Source organism: Mesoplodon bidens (assembly GCF_964165515.1).
Source record: "Mesoplodon bidens genome assembly, chromosome: 4".
Classification (NCBI taxonomy): Eukaryota; Metazoa; Chordata; class Mammalia; order Artiodactyla; family Ziphiidae; genus Mesoplodon; species Mesoplodon bidens.
Genome location: NC_138160.1, coordinates 139,703,109 through 139,721,468, shown reverse-complemented (window position 1 = coordinate 139,721,468; position 18,360 = coordinate 139,703,109). Strand labels below are relative to the sequence as shown.

The window sequence follows — 18,360 nt, the reverse complement described above, 5'->3', positions numbered from 1 at the left end:
CATCTAAGGCTTCAGTCTGGCTCTGGCTTATTTCTGTCCATGGAGGATGAGAGTCCTCATTTATTCTCTCCCAGATGCAAAGCCAGAGAGACCAATGTCCTTATCCCAAAGCCCTTGTCTGCTATCGACATCACATACTAAATACCAAACATCCTAAAATCTATTTCTGAATTCTCTATGCTTTCCTTCCACCACTTGTAGTGTCTTCTGACACCTGATAAGCATGTCCTGTGGGTGGGCTTTCAGCCGCTTCCCCTGGTGGCTGGAGTTCTCTATTCCCCCACTCCCACTCCCAGGACTGGCAGGTTATGGACCAGATGTCCCAAGGACTGGAGTCTACCTCAATTAGAATCTAGGGTCGTCCAGGCCAGGAGCACACTTCAAACTCAACCAAATAATAAAAATAGTAATGATACTAGTAATGGTAATGGTACTAATAGTAGTAATAACAGTATAATAATGCTGATGCTAATAATAATGAAGAAGAAAGGGGAGAGGGAGGAAGAGGAAGGAAGAAGAAGGGAAGAGGAAGGGGAGAAGAAAGTGAGACCAACTAGGCTTGCCTTGCCCCATTTCCCAGATGCAGAAACTGAAGCCCAGAGCCTGGCAGCGCCAATGAGCCCCTGCTCTCACTTCCACCGATTTTGCCCTGGGCCACAGCTGCCTGTGCGTCCACATTAATCAGTCAGCGCAGATGGGGGCGGGGGGGTGGGCGGGGACCGGGGAGGCCGCGCAGTCTGCTGACCTGGCGTGACGCGGTATCTCCTGCCCGCCCGTCAGTGGGCACCTCCCCCACTCAGCACTCCCCGCGGTCGCGTTGCTCACGCCCTCCTCGCCCACGTTATAAATAGCTTCGTGCTTGTGACCAGGAGCTCGTGAAGGAGGGGCGGCGCTTCCGCCCTGGTGACCCCGATACCGCAGGCAAGAGGAAGGCAGCGGGCAGGGGCAAGGCAGCGGGGCGGAGATGTGATGACGATGACGGTGGTGAAGGCGACAATGACTCGTGTTCCTCTCGCTGACGGGGAAGAGAGAGGCAGAGAGAGACTCGGCTCTTTCTCTGAGCCCCATCCGCACCCCCACCCGAGCCCCTACCTCCAAGCCCTTTTTTTTTTTTTTTTTTTTTTTTGCGGTACGCGGGCCTCTCACTGTTGTGGCCTCTGCCGTTGCGGAGCACAGGCTCCGGACGTGCAGGCTCAGCGGCCATGGCTCACGGGACGAGCCGCTCCGCGGCATTTGGGATCTTCCCGGACTGGGGCACGAACCCGTGTCCCCTGCATCGGCAGGCGGACTCTCAACCACTGCGCCACCAGGGAAGCCCCCTCCAAGCCCTCTTATCCCCTGAGCCCCTTCCCTGAGGCCACCCACCCTTCCTGAGTCCCCTCCCCCGTCATGAGCCTCCTCCAAGCTCTCCGAGCCCCCTTCCCTTAGTCCCCTACCCCCCTCCTCCTTATCGCAATCCTATTCCCCGCCATGAGCTTCCTACGCTGACTCCCCATTCTTCTCTGAGCCCCGTCTCCCACCCTGAGTCTGCCCCTCCCCCCTCTGAGTCCCCAGTGATGAGCATATATTGATGTCCTCACCCTGAACTCTCTGAAGGGGCCCGGGGGCTCACTCTTAGAGCTAGAGCTCTCCGGCAATCTCCCACGGCTTGTGGACCCCAACTGAGCCCATTACCCTCTGGCCCAGAGAGACTTAGGGAGGAGGAAAGGGGGAGAGATAAGGGACTGGGAACAAGAAAGACAGAGGCAGAGGGAGGAAGGGAAGAAGAGAGACAGAAAGACGTGACAAGGGGATGACAGGGGTGGAGAGAACCAGCATCGGAAGGAAGGAGACAGGGAGAGACCTCCTCCCTAGAGGAGAGGATGGACGACAGACCTTGGACAACTGGCTTCCCCTCTGAGCTCTGCCCCTGGTCTGTAAAAAAGGGACACAGAGAGGGAGGTGCAGAGTGGGGCCCAGATTCGGTCATACACCCGTGAGTCCCTCAGATCTCCCAGGGCCTGGCACCTACCTCCTCTCTGGTTCCCACCGCCAGCTTTTCTCTCCCAATCCTGCCTCTCCTCTCTGCAGCATCTTCCCTGCCTGCCCTCCCTAGTGAAAATCTGTGTGTCTCTCTGTGTCTCTGACTATCATGTCTCATCTCCCCTCACTTCTGCCTCCCTCCTTTTCCTTTCTCTCCTCATGTTGGTCCCTCTATGTATGTGCCTTTCTGAGCCTCCGTGTCTCTCCCATCATTATCCCTCCCCGCCCTTCCCCTGCACCCTCCTCCTCCTTCACAGAGTCATCAGGTTTGCAAGCTGGAGGTCCCCCAGGAGGAAGGCCTGGAGCTACTGCTGGACAACGTCCTAAGTGCCCCTGAGCCTCACGCAATCCCAGAGATGACGGGCTGGGTGGCTGAGCTCTCTGTGGTCTGGGTGGGGCTGAGGCTATGAGAGGGGGCATGTGGGACAGGGGTAGGGACCCTCTCCCGCAAGAGAGGGACTTTTGCATGTGCAGTCATGTGCCTTGAGTGGGAAGGTGGGGAAGACAAGACTCGATGACTGATTTTGCATATGGGGCAAAGAGAAAGAGAGAGAGACAGAGATGGAAGCCCAGAGAGGGGGGTTCACTTGCCCAGGGTCACACAGCACCATAATCTGAACCCAGCTCCACCTGACTCCATGCTGAACAAGGGCTCACCTTTCCCGATGACCAGTCAAGGGCTCTATCTGTGTTCTACCTCCCAAACCCAAACCCAGGTATGGCGGGCATAATGCCCAACCCATTTGCATTTAAAATCTGGGTCTTGGGGTGGTGGTGGTGTTGGCATAGGAAGGCACTCATTCCCTCTTCTGCTCTGCAACTCTGGGGAGCTCACTCAGTGCTTCTGGGCATCAATCCCCACCCCCAACCTCATCCTCCCCACAGTCTGTCTGCAACAGGAACAAATAGTATTTACTGACAAGTGTTTAGAACCACTCTACTTCCCCCACCCTTGATGAGAATTCTCTCTTCACTGGCTCCATTCAGGTGCTTTTTTGAGGAAGAAATTCAAGTGATGAGGACAGAGAAATGAACCCCATATGGGAGGCTGGATCCCAGATAGGAGGCTGTGGCACCTGCCCAGAAAAAGGCTGAACTTGACTCTCAAAAAAAAGAAGAAAGAATAGAAACGCAATTCTGATTCTAGGAATTTATCCTTCAACTTACTTGCATACCCTCTTTAAGACATACTGAGAAAAAGAAAGGTTCTGCAGAGGGTGTAGAATGCTACCATTTCTGTAGGAAATAAAGTAATGCGCATGTGCACATGATTGCTTATGCATCTCTAGTACCACAAGGAATTGGTACTGTTGATTGCATCCAGGAGGGAGAATGAGAGCTGGAGTAGAAAAAGCCTTATCTTCATTGTATGATCTTTCAGTTGCTCTGGATTTTGTAAAATGTGGGTGTATTGCCTACTCAAACAAAAATATTCATTTGAAAATGTTAAAGGGAGAAGAAATATAGAAATCGAGAGGTCTCAGTTTGGGAGCAGGTTTCAGGTGGGAGTAGAGAGTAATGGTAGAGAAATGTACTGGGGGCAGATGCAGAGTTTGAGAGGTAATGAAAGTGAAAGTTTAATGTCCTGTGAGAAGATCTAGTAAAGAGTGGAATTGCTTTGAATCACTTGGGGTTGTGGGGTTATGTGAAATATGAAGAGACTGGACCACGTGGAACCCTGAGGTATATTTGAGTTGCACCTTTCACGGGTAAGTTGGGCTGGACAAGCTCTAACAACCTACTGGCCAGGACTGGGATATCTCTATGTGCACTATGGAGTCAGCTCTCTGGGTTGTTTTTTCCCACCTCGCCCAGTCCCCTTTGAATATGAGACTCTAAACCCTGGAAGCATTCAGGAGGACAGGCTGAGCTGGACAATTCGTGGAGAAGTCTCACTGGTCTAACAGGGGGATGGGAATCATTGGAGATTGTTTTCTCCTTTCTCCCTTACCTCCTCCTCCCCAACTCCCCTCCTCCTTCTGAAGCAATCCTGGAGGACTTCCTGTAAGAAGCCTCTCTTGCCACCTGCCCAGCTCCTTCTTTTGAATCTTGTTCAATTTTGGTGAAGTCACAACTGGAGGGAGGGAGCTCTAGGGGAGTTTGATGGGGAGGAGGGTGGGACATGGACTGCTCCCAAGGTCCAAACTTCCTTCCACTCCAGGTCGGCCTGTGCTCATCTGTCTGATGGCTTCTCTCTCTCTCCCTCTCATCCCTGCCTCCCTCCTCTCCCTATTTCTCTTCCTCTCATTGTCTTTGCCTCTGTCTCTGATTTTGCCTCTGTCTTTATCTTGTTTTTTTTTTGTTGTTGTTGTTTTGTGTTGTTTTGTTTTTAAAATCTGTTCGGTCTCTTTATTGGCCTCTTTTGCTCTCTATTTTTTGCCTCTCTTCTCTCTGTCTCTTTCTTTCTGTATCTCTCTCCTCTCTCATTATGTCTCTATTTTCATGTGTCTCTCTGTGTCTCTTTCTCTCCTCCCCAACTCTCTGCCCATCTCCCTTCCCTCTCTCTGTCTCTCTCCGCAGTCAAAAAAGCCAAGTTTGATGGTGCCCAAGGTAAGTGGCCTCTATTCCTGTCCTCTCCTGTGTTGTCTGTCTGTCTGTCCACCTCTTGGAGAGACGGGAGAGGGCGTCTGAGCCAGTGACGGGGAACTTGGGCTCTATGTCTGCTGAGCATCACAGAGAGTGTCAGACTTGCTCTAGGGTCCCAGCAGTCTTCCCAGCCATCCCCTGAAGACTCCACTGGGAGTGGGGCTCACCCTGAGCCAATGGTGCTTCCCAGAATCCTAAGAGATAGGGTGGGGACGCTTAGATTAGGCTGCAGCTGAGAAAAATGAGGTTCCGAGAGGCAAAGGATGTTTCCTATGTCCAAGGATATTGGACGTAGTCATTTCTAAGCATCAGGATTAGGTATCCCCAAATTCCACATCTCCCTGCACCAAGGCCCCTCCCTAGTGCTCTGAGGGGCTGGGGGTGGGGCTCTGGGGGCTGGCCTGGGAGTGGAGGCACAGAAGCACCTCAGGGTGTTGGACCTGGAGTGGGCCCAAGAACGCACAGCCCCTGAGGGATCATAGGGGTGTTATCGAGAGCTTGGGAAGTGGCATGGGGGAGTCCCTGAGCCCTTGCACTGACCTCCGCTCTCACTGCCACAGAGAAATTCAACACCTATGTGACCCTGAAGGTGCAGAATGTCAAGAGCACGACCATTGCCGTACGGGGCAGCCAGCCCAGCTGGGAGCAGGATTTCATGTTGTGAGTCTGCAGCGACTGGACCTGAATGGCCACACCCCTTGGCACAGCCGGGCACTTTGCTGGTTCTGCAGGGCACAACCGGATACCCGGGTGTCGTCTGGGACTCCCTTCGCTCTTCTTTCAGCCCTGTGTCCAGCCATCAACTTTGCCTCCAAAGCACTTCCCGAATCCAATCGCTTCCCTTTATCTCCGAGGCCACCAGCCAAGTCCCCTCTGCCCGCCAGCCTCCACCCTGGCCTCCTGCTGCCATCCACCTCCTGCAATCTGTTCTCCTCTAGGCAGCAAGGGGGATATTTTTAAAATTGCAAATCACATCCGGTCACTCTCCAAACTTGCCTGACGCTTGTGGCTCATCAACCTAAGAGCAAAACCCATATTTGTCCCTGCAGCCCCCCAAGGCCCGGCCCCTGTGACCTCACACCAGTATCTTGCTTCATCTCTCCTGCCTCACCTGCCCAGATACACCCACCTCTGCACTGTTCCTCCAACATGTCCAGCTTGTTCCTGCTCCAGGACCTTTGCTCTTGTTCTTCTTTCCCCCTCCCTCCCCATCCCAGCTGACTCCTTCCGTCCTTTGGGTCTCAGCTGTGTCACCTCCTCAGGGAAGTCTTCCCTGACCACCACCCTCAAGCTGAAATTGAACAGTAATTTCAGGCCCTGCCACCAATTGTTATTCTATTCATTTGTGTGATTTTTGACACCTTTCTGGCCCCTTCCCCTGGACTATGAGCTCCACGTGGGTAAGGCACTATTGGTCTCTGTTCCCACTGTGATCTCCATGCCAAGCACAGAGCCTGGCACACAATAGGTGCTCGATAAATATTTGTCTAATAACTGAATGAATTCATGACCTGGACCCTCCCCTCAACCTGGAGCTCCTTGGGGCCTCCTATTACATCCCACCTACTCTGATGATGGCCAAAATGTGCCATGCCTTCTTCTAAGGCTTTGATTAAATCAATTTTGCTTATAACCCTGGGAGGGAGGGTGCTAACATAATCCTCATTTTACAGATGAGGAAACAGAGGACCAGAGGGGCAAAGCCACCTGCTCAGTGACATGCAGCCTGTACCTGGCAGAGCTGGGATTTGGACCCAGGCAGCCCTCAACCCCTGAGCAGAGCCTGGCTGGGGACTGTCACTAGTGGAGGCCATGAGGGAATCCAGAGTTGGGATTCTGGAGCAGAGGAAAGAAGAAAGGGGAAAGAAGAAAGGAACTGGCTCTACAATTCTAGGAAAATGTGAAGGGGGCAGGACAGAGTGGTCCCCAATCCCCCTAAAGCCAGTTACTGAATGACCAGGTCATGGTCAACAGGTATATTCAAGGAGAACATTCCTTAAGATAAATCTTTGGTAAATTGGTAGGTTCAGTGAATTGGACATTCACCAAGGTTTACTACCAAATCTGCATATTTCCAGAATGGGGCCTGCAGGGAAAGTGCTTAGAGGTGTAATCATTCATATGCTCAAGGGTGTCCTCATATGATTGGATAGAGATGACACTGGGAAGGATGGAGGCACCACAGATGCCCTTATCTTGGGGTAATAGGGAGCCATGGAGGGCATTTGAGCCTCTTCCTCACTTAACCAGCATTCTCAGGGTCTGAGGGCTAGAGGAAGGGCCAGGTGATTTGGGGCTACGGGAGACATGTGACACCTGTCCCCATTCCTTCTTTCTCAGCTTGGAATCCTGGTTCTGCTGTGATACCCTGAGCATGTAACTTAGTCCTTTGGCCTCAGTTTCTCCTCTGTAGAATAAGAACTTCTGTGTTACCTTCCTGACTCGGACTCACCCAGGCCTGGGTTTGAATTCTAGTTGGTCATGTGTCCAAAGGCGAGTGAACTGACTTTTCTGAGACTTCATTACCTCTCTCCACAGCGAAATTAACCGCCTGGATTTGGGGCTGACGGTGGAGGTATGGAACAAGGGTCTCATCTGGGACACGATGGTGGGCACTGTGTGGATCCCTCTGCGGACCATCCGCCAGTCCAATGAAGTGAGTGGTGGGATGAGGGTTGGATAGGAGTGCTTGGGAGGGGCCCAGAGGCCAATGGTCTAAACAAGATGGACATCTATCTGCATCCCCTGACAATGTTCATGTAGACATCCAGGGCTGCAGTGGCAGCTCCAGTCACCAGGGTTTAAACTCCTTTCATCTTGTTGCTCTGCCTTTCTCCTCATGTGGCTTCCACCTCATGGCCCAAGATAGCTGCTCAAGGATTACCGTTACATCTGCATTCCAGTCAGGGGAGGGAAAGTTAGCAAGGGAAGGGGTTTGCACTCCTAATTAAGGGCCCAAACTGGAAGCTGGCTGTCATTGGCCAGAACTGTCATGTGGCACCACCTACCTGCAAGGGAGTCTAGAATATGTAGTCTTAGGCTGCATAGCCCTGTGCCCAGCTAGAAATGCATCCCTGTGGAAGAAAGGAGAAGGGATATTGCAAGCAACTAGCACTTTGTGCCTAGATGGGCATCAGGGAGTTTACGCCAGTCCCAAAGAAAATAACCTTGGCCTCCTCTCTAACCTCCAGGCCTTAAATTTCACCCTCTCCACTTGGCACCTAAGATCCAATCCTGCCCTCCCTGCCCATCACCCTTGGGAGGCCTTCCAGACGGCACCAACCCACTTTGCCAGCCTTATTTCCCCCACACCTCAACCTACACTCCTCACAGTCCCCAGGGATAGCTTCTGAACTTTCACATATGCTGTTCCCTGGGTTTCAAGTGTCCTCCTTTCCATCACCCTTAAGCCCAGCTCCCATGCCCTCTCCTCCAGGAAGCCCTCCCTAATTTCTGCCTGGATTCCTCCCCTCCCCTCCCTCCTTCTATCCTGGCCCTGACTTCATGGTGTTGCAGGTGTCTGTGTCAGGCTCTACCTCCTGTGACTGTGGGCTTCTCAGGCATTGCTCAGTGTGGACCAAGCTTAGAGCAGGCACCAGGTAGGGTTTATTTTTTAATGAATAAATGGAGATGGAGGAAAGAGGTGCAATAGTCCAGGCGAGCCCGAAAGGAAGGGTTGTGGGTGACCCAAAGTTTCCTCAGTGACCCTCCAGGTGTGAGGAAGGCCTAGTCACCTGGGACAACCATGACCTATGCAAGGGACCCTGGACTACTTCCCCATCACTGCCAGCCTTTCCCTGGGGCTGCAGAAGGAAGATTCTGCAGAGCATCATTCTCATTTCAGAGATGAAGAAACTGAGGTTCAGAGTGGACCCCACCTGCTCAAGGGCTCATTTCCCTGAACCAAGGGGGACTGGTTCATTCACTCAGGGGTATCCTCCCTGAATGGTGGGAGGACCAGGTCTTTTATCTGCAGTCGGGGCCCCATAACCCCTCATTAGGGATGAGGAGTGCTGTGCAAGGCCGGGACCGCCCCTACCTGACCCTACAGGTCTCTCTCTCTGGGTCCTTGCATCTGGGTCCCCTGACCCACCATGTTGCTCTGGATTGAGACCTTCCTTCTCTGAGTCTTGGTTTCCTCATCTAAAGTGGGGACATGGGGCCTCCCTGGTGGCGCAGTGGTTGAGAGTCCGCCTGCCGATGCAGGGGATACGGGTTCATGCCCCGGTCTGGGAGGATCCCATATGCCGCGGAGCGGCTGGGCCCGTGAGCCATGGCCGCTGGGCCTGCGCATCCGGAGCCTGTGCTCCGCAACGGGAGAGGCCACAACAGTGAGAGGCCCGCATACCGCAAAAAAAAATAAAATAAATAAAATAAAATAAAAAAATAAAGTGGGAACATGGCCCTTGCTCTTGGAGTAAGGGTAAGATGGGGCGAGGGAGACATTTCATTTGAGAATAGGGAGCCTGTTGGTCGGTGTGCAGCAGATATGTTACCCACCACACCTCACCCGGAACCCTAACCCCTGGTACCCCACCCACACCCCAGGAGGGCCCCGGAGAGTGGCTGACCCTGGACTCTCAGGTCATCATGGCGGACAGTGAGATCTGCGGCACTAAGGACCCCACCTTCCACCGCATCCTCCTTGACACCCGCTTTGAACTGCCCTTAGGTGAGTGTGGCGGGGGGTTGGGTAGGGTGGGACCCTCACCCAGCCCCAGGAGAATGGTCAGGTCTAGGTGGGTCCAGACAACACTGTATTCTGAGGATGAGGTTCCCCCTCCCAAGAGGAGAGTCTCCTGGGCTACAGCAAGTCAGCAGAGATGTACGCCTGCCGCACGCAGAGTACACTCCAGCTCCTGCAGGCCACCAGTGGGCTGCAAGTGCTTTTCAACCTACGGGGCTCAGGTCTGAGCTGTCTTAGCTGGTCCTTGGTGAGGTCTTAAGCTGCAGAAGTGAGCTGGATGTGGAGAAGAGACAAAGGCAGGAAGACAGAGACAGAGAAATGGAGAGAGAGACATGTAGAGATCAACAAAGGCAGAGACACAGAGAGGCCTCTTTACCTTTCCTGGAAGCAGCTCAGTTCTCCCACATCATCCTTCCAAGAACCCATGATGTCCCCATCCTGGTAATTCTAGGATGCAGCTCCTCTCTCATCCGCCACCCATTCCCAAGGCAGTTCTGGATGTGTGGTGGAGGGGCGGTTGTCAGGGGTGCCACCCTGTCCTCCTTTCCTCTCCCCCACCCACTGGAGACCAGCCCCATAGGCCTGCAGGATGCACTGGCTGGAGGCTGAGGGGCAGGGAGGGGCTTCCAGGCTCATGGCCAGGTCTCTGCTTCCAGACATCCCTGAGGAGGAGGCACGCTACTGGGCCAAGAAGCTGGAGCAGCTGAATGCCATGAGGGACCAGGATGAGGTGAGCGTTGGCATGGGGGCTCTTTTCTTCCTCTCTCTCTCTCTCTCCCCCTCTCTCTCTGTGTCTCCCCCTGTCCTCCACTCTCTGTCTCTGTTTCTCTTTCCACTTGTCTTTCCCTGTGTCTGTGTCTCTAACTCTTTGTAACCTGACTAAATCAGTGACCCATGTGGTCCAGTCTCAAACCAACGATGGCATCAAGGAACATACGGTCCACCAATGACACGACAATTTCAATCGAGTCAAATTGTGTATTTACCAAATACCATCAAGGAGATATAGAGGCCCTGTAACAGTTCTTACACGCCCTTTCTGCCCCTCACCCCTCAACTCCTTGAGTCACACTTTCAGGCTTTCTTAAAAGTTCTCCTCCCCCACTCCCAGCCCTAGCTTCTGTACCTCTGTTCTTCCATGCCATCCCCCTTCTTCTACACTCTATATTTTCACAGTTCAAAGACCCAGTGTGGCCCAGAAGACAATCTTCAGAAGGTGAGGGCAGGGAAGAAATAGCAGGCAAGGCTAGAACACCCTTTAGTGGGAGGTGGAGGGCAAAGGGGCCACACTCACATGTTAGCAATTTTTGTCCAACCTGAGTTCTCATCACCTTTCTTCAACTCCCTGCGTCAGTGTTTTCTCTCTCTTTCCTCTGTTTCTTTCCCTCATCTGTGTCTCTTTTTCTTTTTTTCTATATCTGTTTCTCATGGTCTCTGTTTGTGTCTCTCTCTCCCTCTTTCTTTCTCTGTGGACATCTGTATACTTCTCCTCCAGAGGGAGAGGATTTAGGAGGCGGGGGAAGTCAGGATAGAACAGAACAGAGGACCATCTTGATCCCCTGGCTTCTGGCACCCCCCTGAGACACACCCTCTCTCCTTCCCTCCCCCTCAGTATTCATTCCAGGATGAACAAGACAAGCCTCTTCCTGTCCCCAGCAACCAGTGTTGTAAGTACTTCTCAATTCCTTCCTGGGCTTCAACTGAAGCCCTCATCCCTCCTCTACCCCATGACTGTCCTGTGTAACGAGTGGGTCACTCACCTCCAGAGATATGAGTCCTAAGAGCACACAGTATCCCCTCACAGTGTAGTGGAAAGAAAAAGGGATCTGGGACTTGGGTTTGAGTCCTGCCTTACTATGTGGCCACAGGCATGTCCCGATCCCTCTCTGATCCTTAGAACCCCTCTCTTTGAAACAGGGGCACCTGCCAGCCCCTGCATTCTGATGGTTTTTGGAAGGACCCAGAACATCTGGAGGCTTGAAAAACACTTTGCAGACTCTTCAATTCCATTCATTAGATCCTGGATGAGGACTTATAACTCATTCATCAAACTTCCATGAGGCCAACACAGACCCCCAAGCAGCCCACACTCAGATGGTGCAGACAGACAATCCTGCCAACACATGTATAATAGGCGCCCATTTATTTAGATAAAGAAACTGAGGCCCAAGGGGAGAAGTGACTTGCCAAGGTCACACACCTGGCAGGAGGCAGAGCCAGGGTTTGAACCCAGGTCGGAGGGGCGACAAGTTTGCTTCTCTTTCCAGTGTGCTACGTCTATTAATTATGATGATGATCGCCATGTTTCTCTGTATATTGTCCCTCCATCAAGGCAGAAATTTTCAAGAGTGTCTATCCTCCTGTGGACACTCAGATGCCCCCAGACCAGGTCTCCACGGGTCTAGATGACTTTCTCCTAAAAGTGCCCTCCAAGTCCTCTGAAGTGAGGAGGAAGTGAAAATCATATAGTCTCAGAGGACAAAACCCCCACCCATGACACTTGGTCCCTACCCCACACTTCAACCTCTTTCTCCTTTTCCATCTGCTTCCGCATCCTCCTTTCCTCCCCTCTCACAGTCTCCCCTGTATCCGTCGTCCACCTCCCCCCACCCCCATATGCCCAGGATATGTGATGATGGAGCCTGGTGAAGGGAGGGGCTGGGGGACTGCAGTTGGGAGACCTCATTCCTAACTTGGGGTGTGATATGGAGAGAGTCCCTTATCTTCCCTGCCTGGGGAGGGGTCATCACTGCCCTGAAGAAATTACAAACCCCCTCTCTGGTGAATGGGGTCACTGAAGGATTGTGATGGGGGCAGAGACAGGCACGGTGGGGGCAGGAGCAGAGGACAAACAGCACCTGGGCAGGTGACCTGAAGCCAGAGGTGGGTTCAATTTGAGAATGGAGACCTACCACCCAGCGTTTACCTCCGAGTTCTCTTGGGACTGTCTTACCACCCCCATTTCACGAAGGAGGCGGCCAAGTGTCAGAGGAGAGGAGTCAGATTCTGGTCCAAGTGGTTTTTCTGAGATGCCAGATGCTGGGGATGAGGCGATGAAAATGTAGTTCTCTCCCTGGTCCTGATGCTCAGGCTGTGTGACTTTAGGCTTTTCACTCTACCTTTCTGAGCCCTCTTCACCTATAAAAGGATAAGAATGATTAAAAATAAAAACCCGCCCAACAGGGGTGTTTCGAAGTTGAGGATTTCCAGTCCAGTGTTTCTTTCATTATCTGGGGGGTGGGAAGGGAAGGAATGAGGAGTGCTGACCCCAAACTTCAGAGTTGGAAAACCCTGGGTCCAAATGCCTTCTTTATTACTTCCTGGCTGAGCCTGTGGTCTTGTCAAAAAATGGGGGTATCCTGCCTTCTTCCCAGGGTGGTGAGTGAAGGTATAACAATAGTCAGTGGTTAAAGTGATACTCGGGGAAGATACACAGGGCAGAAGGGGATGGGGTCCTGGGCTGGGAGAAGGAGATGGGGAGGATGGGGGAGCCCCCCTCCCCATGCCTCCCCCTCTGCCTTCTCCCTTTTATTATCTCTGCCCCTTCTCTTTGTAGGCAACTGGAATTATTTTGGCTGGGGTGAACAGCAGAGTAAGTACTCAGCTTGATGTTCTGGGAGGCCATGGGGAGGTGGGCACCTCGGCGACCCTGAGGCCCCCGCCCCATTGCTCAGGGAAATGGGGAGCCTGTGGCTGGCACATTGGGGCCAGAGGACTGGCAAGACCCCTCTTGTGCCCTCCTGCCCCCTGATCACTAACATCTGTTGGAGGGTCCTGCTCTGTCTGGTGGGGAGTGGGTAACACGACTCTGGGTGGGAGGATTCAGCTGGGAGGAGTGGGCATATAGACAGGAAACCTGCCTGTCTCCAGCTGGGCACTGTGGGCCCCCCACCCGCTTGCTCCCCCATGTATAACCTCATCTCCTCTCCTGTGATTCCTTCCTTTTTGTCTCCCCATCTTCCTCCTCTACCTGGAGCCCTCCTCCAGCCCCGATGTCACTCAGAGGCTGGTGGGCAGGGAGGGAAGAGGGTCTCAGACAGAGCAGCTGGGCAGAGACCCCCAGACAGATCTCACTCTGGAGACCTCAGCTCCCAAAGCCCCCCCAACACACACACACACACACACACACATCTTCCTCCAATTTGCCCCTGGGGAAAAGAGACAAGCTACCTCCCCCAAAATTGGATGACCATTTTTCTCCTTAAGGAATAGCTCTCTTTTCCCCATGACCTTTTCAGAGAAATCCGGTCCTCTAGTCTAAGCGTGAATCTACCTCCTAATCTCTACTCCATCAACTGGGGGCCCTCCCACCCCACCCCCATATCCTGATGGACAAGTTGCACCCCACCCTCCCTCCAGGAGCAGGAAAACTGTTTACAAATACAGTTGACCCTTGAACAACATGGGTTTGAACTGTGCAGGTCCACTTATATGTGGATTTTTTCAATAAATACTACTACAGGACTACACAATCCCTGGTTGGTTGAATCCATGGATGCAGAATTGTGGATATGGAGGGCCAATTATAAAATCACATATGGATTTTCGACTGCACGGAGGGTTGGCGTCCCTAACCCTTACATTGTTCAAGGGTCAACTGTATTTTGATCCAAAAGTATTTGTCAGAAACAAGTCAATCAGAAGCCAAGTTAGCCAAAATAAGCATTTGGCAGACAGCTAGGCTTGATCAAAACCAGTTTGCCACAAACAAACAATACTGTAAAAAAAAAAAAAAAGACATTTTGGATTAAAACCAGTTTAGCAAAAGCTGATAATTGGGTCAAGAAGAGCAAAGACAATTAGGCCAAAAGCAGGCCATTTTGTCAAAACAAAAGTGGCTGAAAATGCCTTATCCAGAAGCAGGCAATTTGGTCAAAAACTATTTGGTAAAAAGCAGAGTCCTGGTAAAAGCAGAAAGAATCCAAGAGAAAGCAATCTGCCCCTCAAAAACAGATAATTTGTGAGAGAAAATTAATTTGGTGAACATGCACAGAGCCTCATGTGATTTGGTTGGAAACATCTCAGTCCGGTCAAGGGCAATATGTTAGGTAGGCTATAAACCCCAATAATTGGGTAGAAAATAACTTGGTCAGAGGGGCAATTTGGTGATATTGACAAATTGTCCCCAGTTTCAGATCCCCCACTTTAGGCCCTTTATGGCTTCACAGTTCCACCCTGACGCCCACAAATCTAAGTTGCGGAAATTCACAACTGCTTCTGCCCTTGACGCCAGCACTGTCAGCGCGCAGCGCATCAGAAGGTGGCCATATGGCAGGGACAGGATAAAAAGCTTGCAGGTCACAATGGCTCAAGTCAAATGAGAAATCAGGAAACCAGAGGTACTTCGGTAAGGCCGGCTTTGCTGGCTAAAAATGAATTTAAGGTTTTTCTGAAGGCAAAATAGGGAATGAATCAAATAGCTAGCTCTACGTGAAGTATGAAATTAATTTTTTAACAGTTTACCACATTAAAAATTTTTGACCTATTTTTTTAATATATAGAAATAGACTATTAATGGGGAAAGAATTAGAAAGTTAAAATAAAGCAAAAAAAATTGGGAAAAGAGCAAAAATACTTAAAGGCATAAAGAGTACAAGCCACCCCCTTGGTGTTTAAAATCGCCAGTAAATTGATACCATGGCCGAGCATACTGTGGGCTTCCCAATCGGCTGGTTAATTTTGGAGGTGCTCACTTTTCAGCTCAACTGTTGTTTTCTAAATAAATTCAGTCTTTCCTGTTCCCACCACAATCCAACATCCTTTGAGACTTTTCTTTTTACTAAGAAAGAAAAATCTGTTTTCCATTTACTAAGGAAAGCAAACCGAACTGAAACATCCTTTAATTCTTATTAAACACTTGGAGTTTGGCAACTCCTCCCTGTTCCATTAGAGTGATAGATTCTGGGCATGTGGTAGTCTTGCCAACCTAAGAATCTGATCTTTTTGAGGAAGACAGCACCTTGGTAGAGCCCCTTCTTTGTTCCTGCGTATGTGAGTTCAGGGCTGGGGTCCCCATCCTCGGATATTAAGGAATCTCTGAGGGTTAAAGGGCATTTACATTCTACCTTGTCCTCTTGATTCTCCAACTTCCCCGTGAGTATCTGTGTGACTCCTGTTATGGGAAGCCTGATGGAAAAACGAATATTGTTTTCAGAGACCCTGGACTTTAGTAAAAGTCCATTTTCACATTTGAGCCAAAAGACACCTTCCAATTTGTCCCTGTCCTCCTCATATTGTAGGACCTACCGTGGACCCCAGGTTCTAGGTCCAGTTTGACCCACATACAGCAAAGCAGGGTTTTCACTTCCCTTCTTCTTCTTTTTTTTAATAGATCTTTATTGGAGTCTAATTGCTTCACAATACTGTGTTAGTTTCTGTTGTACAACAAACTGAATCAGCCATATGCATACATATGTCCGCATATCCCCTCCCTCTTGAGCCTCCCTCCCACCCTCCCTATCCCACCCCTCTAGGTCATCGAAAAGCACCGAGCTGATCTCCCTGTGCTCCGTGGCTGCTTCCCACTAGCTAACTTTTCCATTCGGTGGTGGATAGATGTCCATGCCACTCTCACTTCACCCCAGCTTCCCCCTCCCACCCCATGTCCTCAAGTCCATTCTCTATGTCTACGTCTTTATTCCTGCCCTGAAACTAGGTTCATCAGTACCTTTTTTTTTTTTAAGATTCCATATATATGCGTTAGCATATGGAATTTTTTTTCTCTTTCTGACTTACTTCACTCTGTATGACAGACTCTAGGTCCATCCACCTCACTACAAATAACTCCGTTTCGTTTCTTTTTATGGCTGAGTAATATTCCACTGTATATATGTGCCACATCTTCTTTCTCCATTCATCTGTCAGTGGACACTTAGGTTGCTTCCATGTCCTGGCTATTGTAAATAGAGCTGCAATGAAGACTGTGGTACATGACTCTTTTTGAATTATAGTTTTCTCAGGGTATATGCCCAGTAGTCACTTCCCTTATTCTAAAGCCTATATCTCTATTAAAATGACCCAAGAGCCTTCATTCATTCTGGTAGATTCCTCTTCTTGGGTGAGCAATCAGTGAAGACGCCCTAAATCTGAGAGACTGTGTTGGCCTCCATTGCGTGCTCTCTCTCTCCCCCTCCCCTCCCCTCTCTTCCAGATGATGACCCTGACAGTGCAGTGGATGATCGTGACAGTGACTACCGCAGCGAGACAAGCAACAGCATCCCGCCACCCTATTACACTACGTCCCAGCCCAATGCCTCGGTCCACCAATATTCTGTCCGACCACCACCCCTGGGTTCCCGGGAATCCTACAGTGACTCCATGCACAGTTATGAGGAGTTCTCTGAGCCGCGGGCCCTCAGGTAGTCACAGCGGAGTGAAGGATTCGTGTGTGTGTGTGTGTGTGTGTGTGTGTGTGTGTCCACCTCTTATCTCCTGGAGGGGGAGAGAGGAATAGGGGGTTGGAGGGAGCTGGGGGTGGAGGTAAGTGGGTTCTAGGAAAGCAGCATCCATACTTTCTTATAGGCAGTAAAACCTTTTCTTTACCCAAAATCTTGCAAGAAAACTCCCCAAGCTTGGTTAAAGGGGGTCTGCTTTGGTGGAAGAAAGAGATGGAAGTCAGGAAGCCCCTGAGAGGTTCCCCTGAAATAGGCGGGCTCTTTGGCATTCCGCTTAAAAGCCCCTGGTCCCTTTGTACTCTCTAACTGTTCAGGGTAGGAGGTGAAAGGAGGAAGAGATGAGCGTTAATAGGGGTAGGAGGTGAGGCACAGTGATGTTGGAAAGACTCCCAGCAAGCAGCTGACTCGTGGTCCTGGAGTGGTCCTACCTAGCCCTCCTGGTGACCCCTGACTCTATGTTCCTGACCAGCAGGCATGGGCACAGTGACTTGGGAGCTGCCCCTGCTCAGTCCAGCCACCATCACTACTCTTTTCAAAGTAGGCTGTCCCTAGACCTACCCCATAGGTGGGTCCCCTGGCTTGCAAGGGTGCAGTGTGTTGGCCCTTGAGCCTGTGAGACTGAAACTTGTGCCTGCTGCTGCCCACCCCCCCTCGCTGACCTGATCGCCCCAGTCCCGGTTTCTTAACAGAACAATAGCAAACATGATATTAAACAGGTTGGATATTTGTAAAGCACTTAGGGTGGTGCCTGAAAGTGCTACATAGTGACTGTTAGGTAAACAGCGCAAATAATAGTATTTGGAGCTAACTATGTGCCCAGCTGTGGTCCAGCGTCTTCCCTTCATCATCTCATTTCATTCTCTGGTTCGGAGTATCATTGGTTCCATTTGACAGATGGGGAATCAAGGCACAGAGCAGTTAAGTCACTTGTCTGAGTCTCACACCTGGTAAATCATCATAAGGACTAGTGTTTAAGGTGAACCCACTGGGTGGAAAGCAGTGGCCTGGTGAACTTTTTTTTTTGATTGTTTTGATTTTTGGCTGCGCTGGGTCTTCGTTGCTGCGCGTGGGCTTTCTCTAGTTGCAGCGAGTAGGTACGGGGGCTACTCTTCGTGGTGGTGCCCGGGCTTCTCATTGCGGTGGCTTCTCTTGTTGCAGAGCACAGGCTGTAGGCGCGCGGGCTTCAGTAATTGTGGCTCATGGGCTCTAGAGCGCAGGCTCAGTAGTTGTGGCACACGGGCTTAGTTGCTCCACGGCATGTGGGATCTTCCCCGACCAGGGATCGAACTCGTGTCCTCTGCATTGGCAGGCAGATTCTTAACCACTGTGCCACCAGCGAAGCCCCACCTAGTGGATTTTTGGTCATGGGTCTTCTTGCAAAATGTTTGCTCCCCAAAGAATACATTTCCTCCATTAAAGGATGAGCAGGATGAAAATTTTTAGTGCTCTTAACCCCCTTGATGTTGAACCTATACTTCTATTAATATGACCCCCCAAATCTCTTTAAGATATTAGGCTCAGTTCACACATACATCAGGGCCTGCTATTTGTGTGAGACCTTGATATATCAGAGTTGGAGGTTAACCCTATAACTTAGGTCCAGGACTAGGCTGGGGTGAGTGTGGTATGCTTGAAGTTGCCTCAAGTACAAAACTTAAGAGGGTGCCAAGA

General features: G+C 51.0%; 1 protein-coding gene across 1 annotated transcript in view; it reads left to right on the top strand.

Annotated features, from left to right (window-relative positions):
- Nucleotides 1-975: 975 nt before the first annotated feature.
- UNC13A (unc-13 homolog A) overlaps nt 976-18,360 on the top strand; it is a gene marked incomplete at both ends in the record, with an annotated part of 57,954 nt that continues 40,569 nt past the window's right edge. Inside the window, 10 exons of the mRNA XM_081232644.1 lie at nt 976-990; nt 2,280-2,349; nt 4,543-4,572; nt 5,169-5,268; nt 7,147-7,264; nt 9,157-9,280; nt 9,952-10,025; nt 10,908-10,962; nt 12,852-12,887; nt 16,446-16,653. Of these exons, the coding sequence (XP_081088770.1) occupies nt 976-990; nt 2,280-2,349; nt 4,543-4,572; nt 5,169-5,268; nt 7,147-7,264; nt 9,157-9,280; nt 9,952-10,025; nt 10,908-10,962; nt 12,852-12,887; nt 16,446-16,653 (830 nt within the window). The remainder of the gene's footprint in view (nt 991-2,279; nt 2,350-4,542; nt 4,573-5,168; nt 5,269-7,146; nt 7,265-9,156; nt 9,281-9,951; nt 10,026-10,907; nt 10,963-12,851; nt 12,888-16,445; nt 16,654-18,360) is intronic.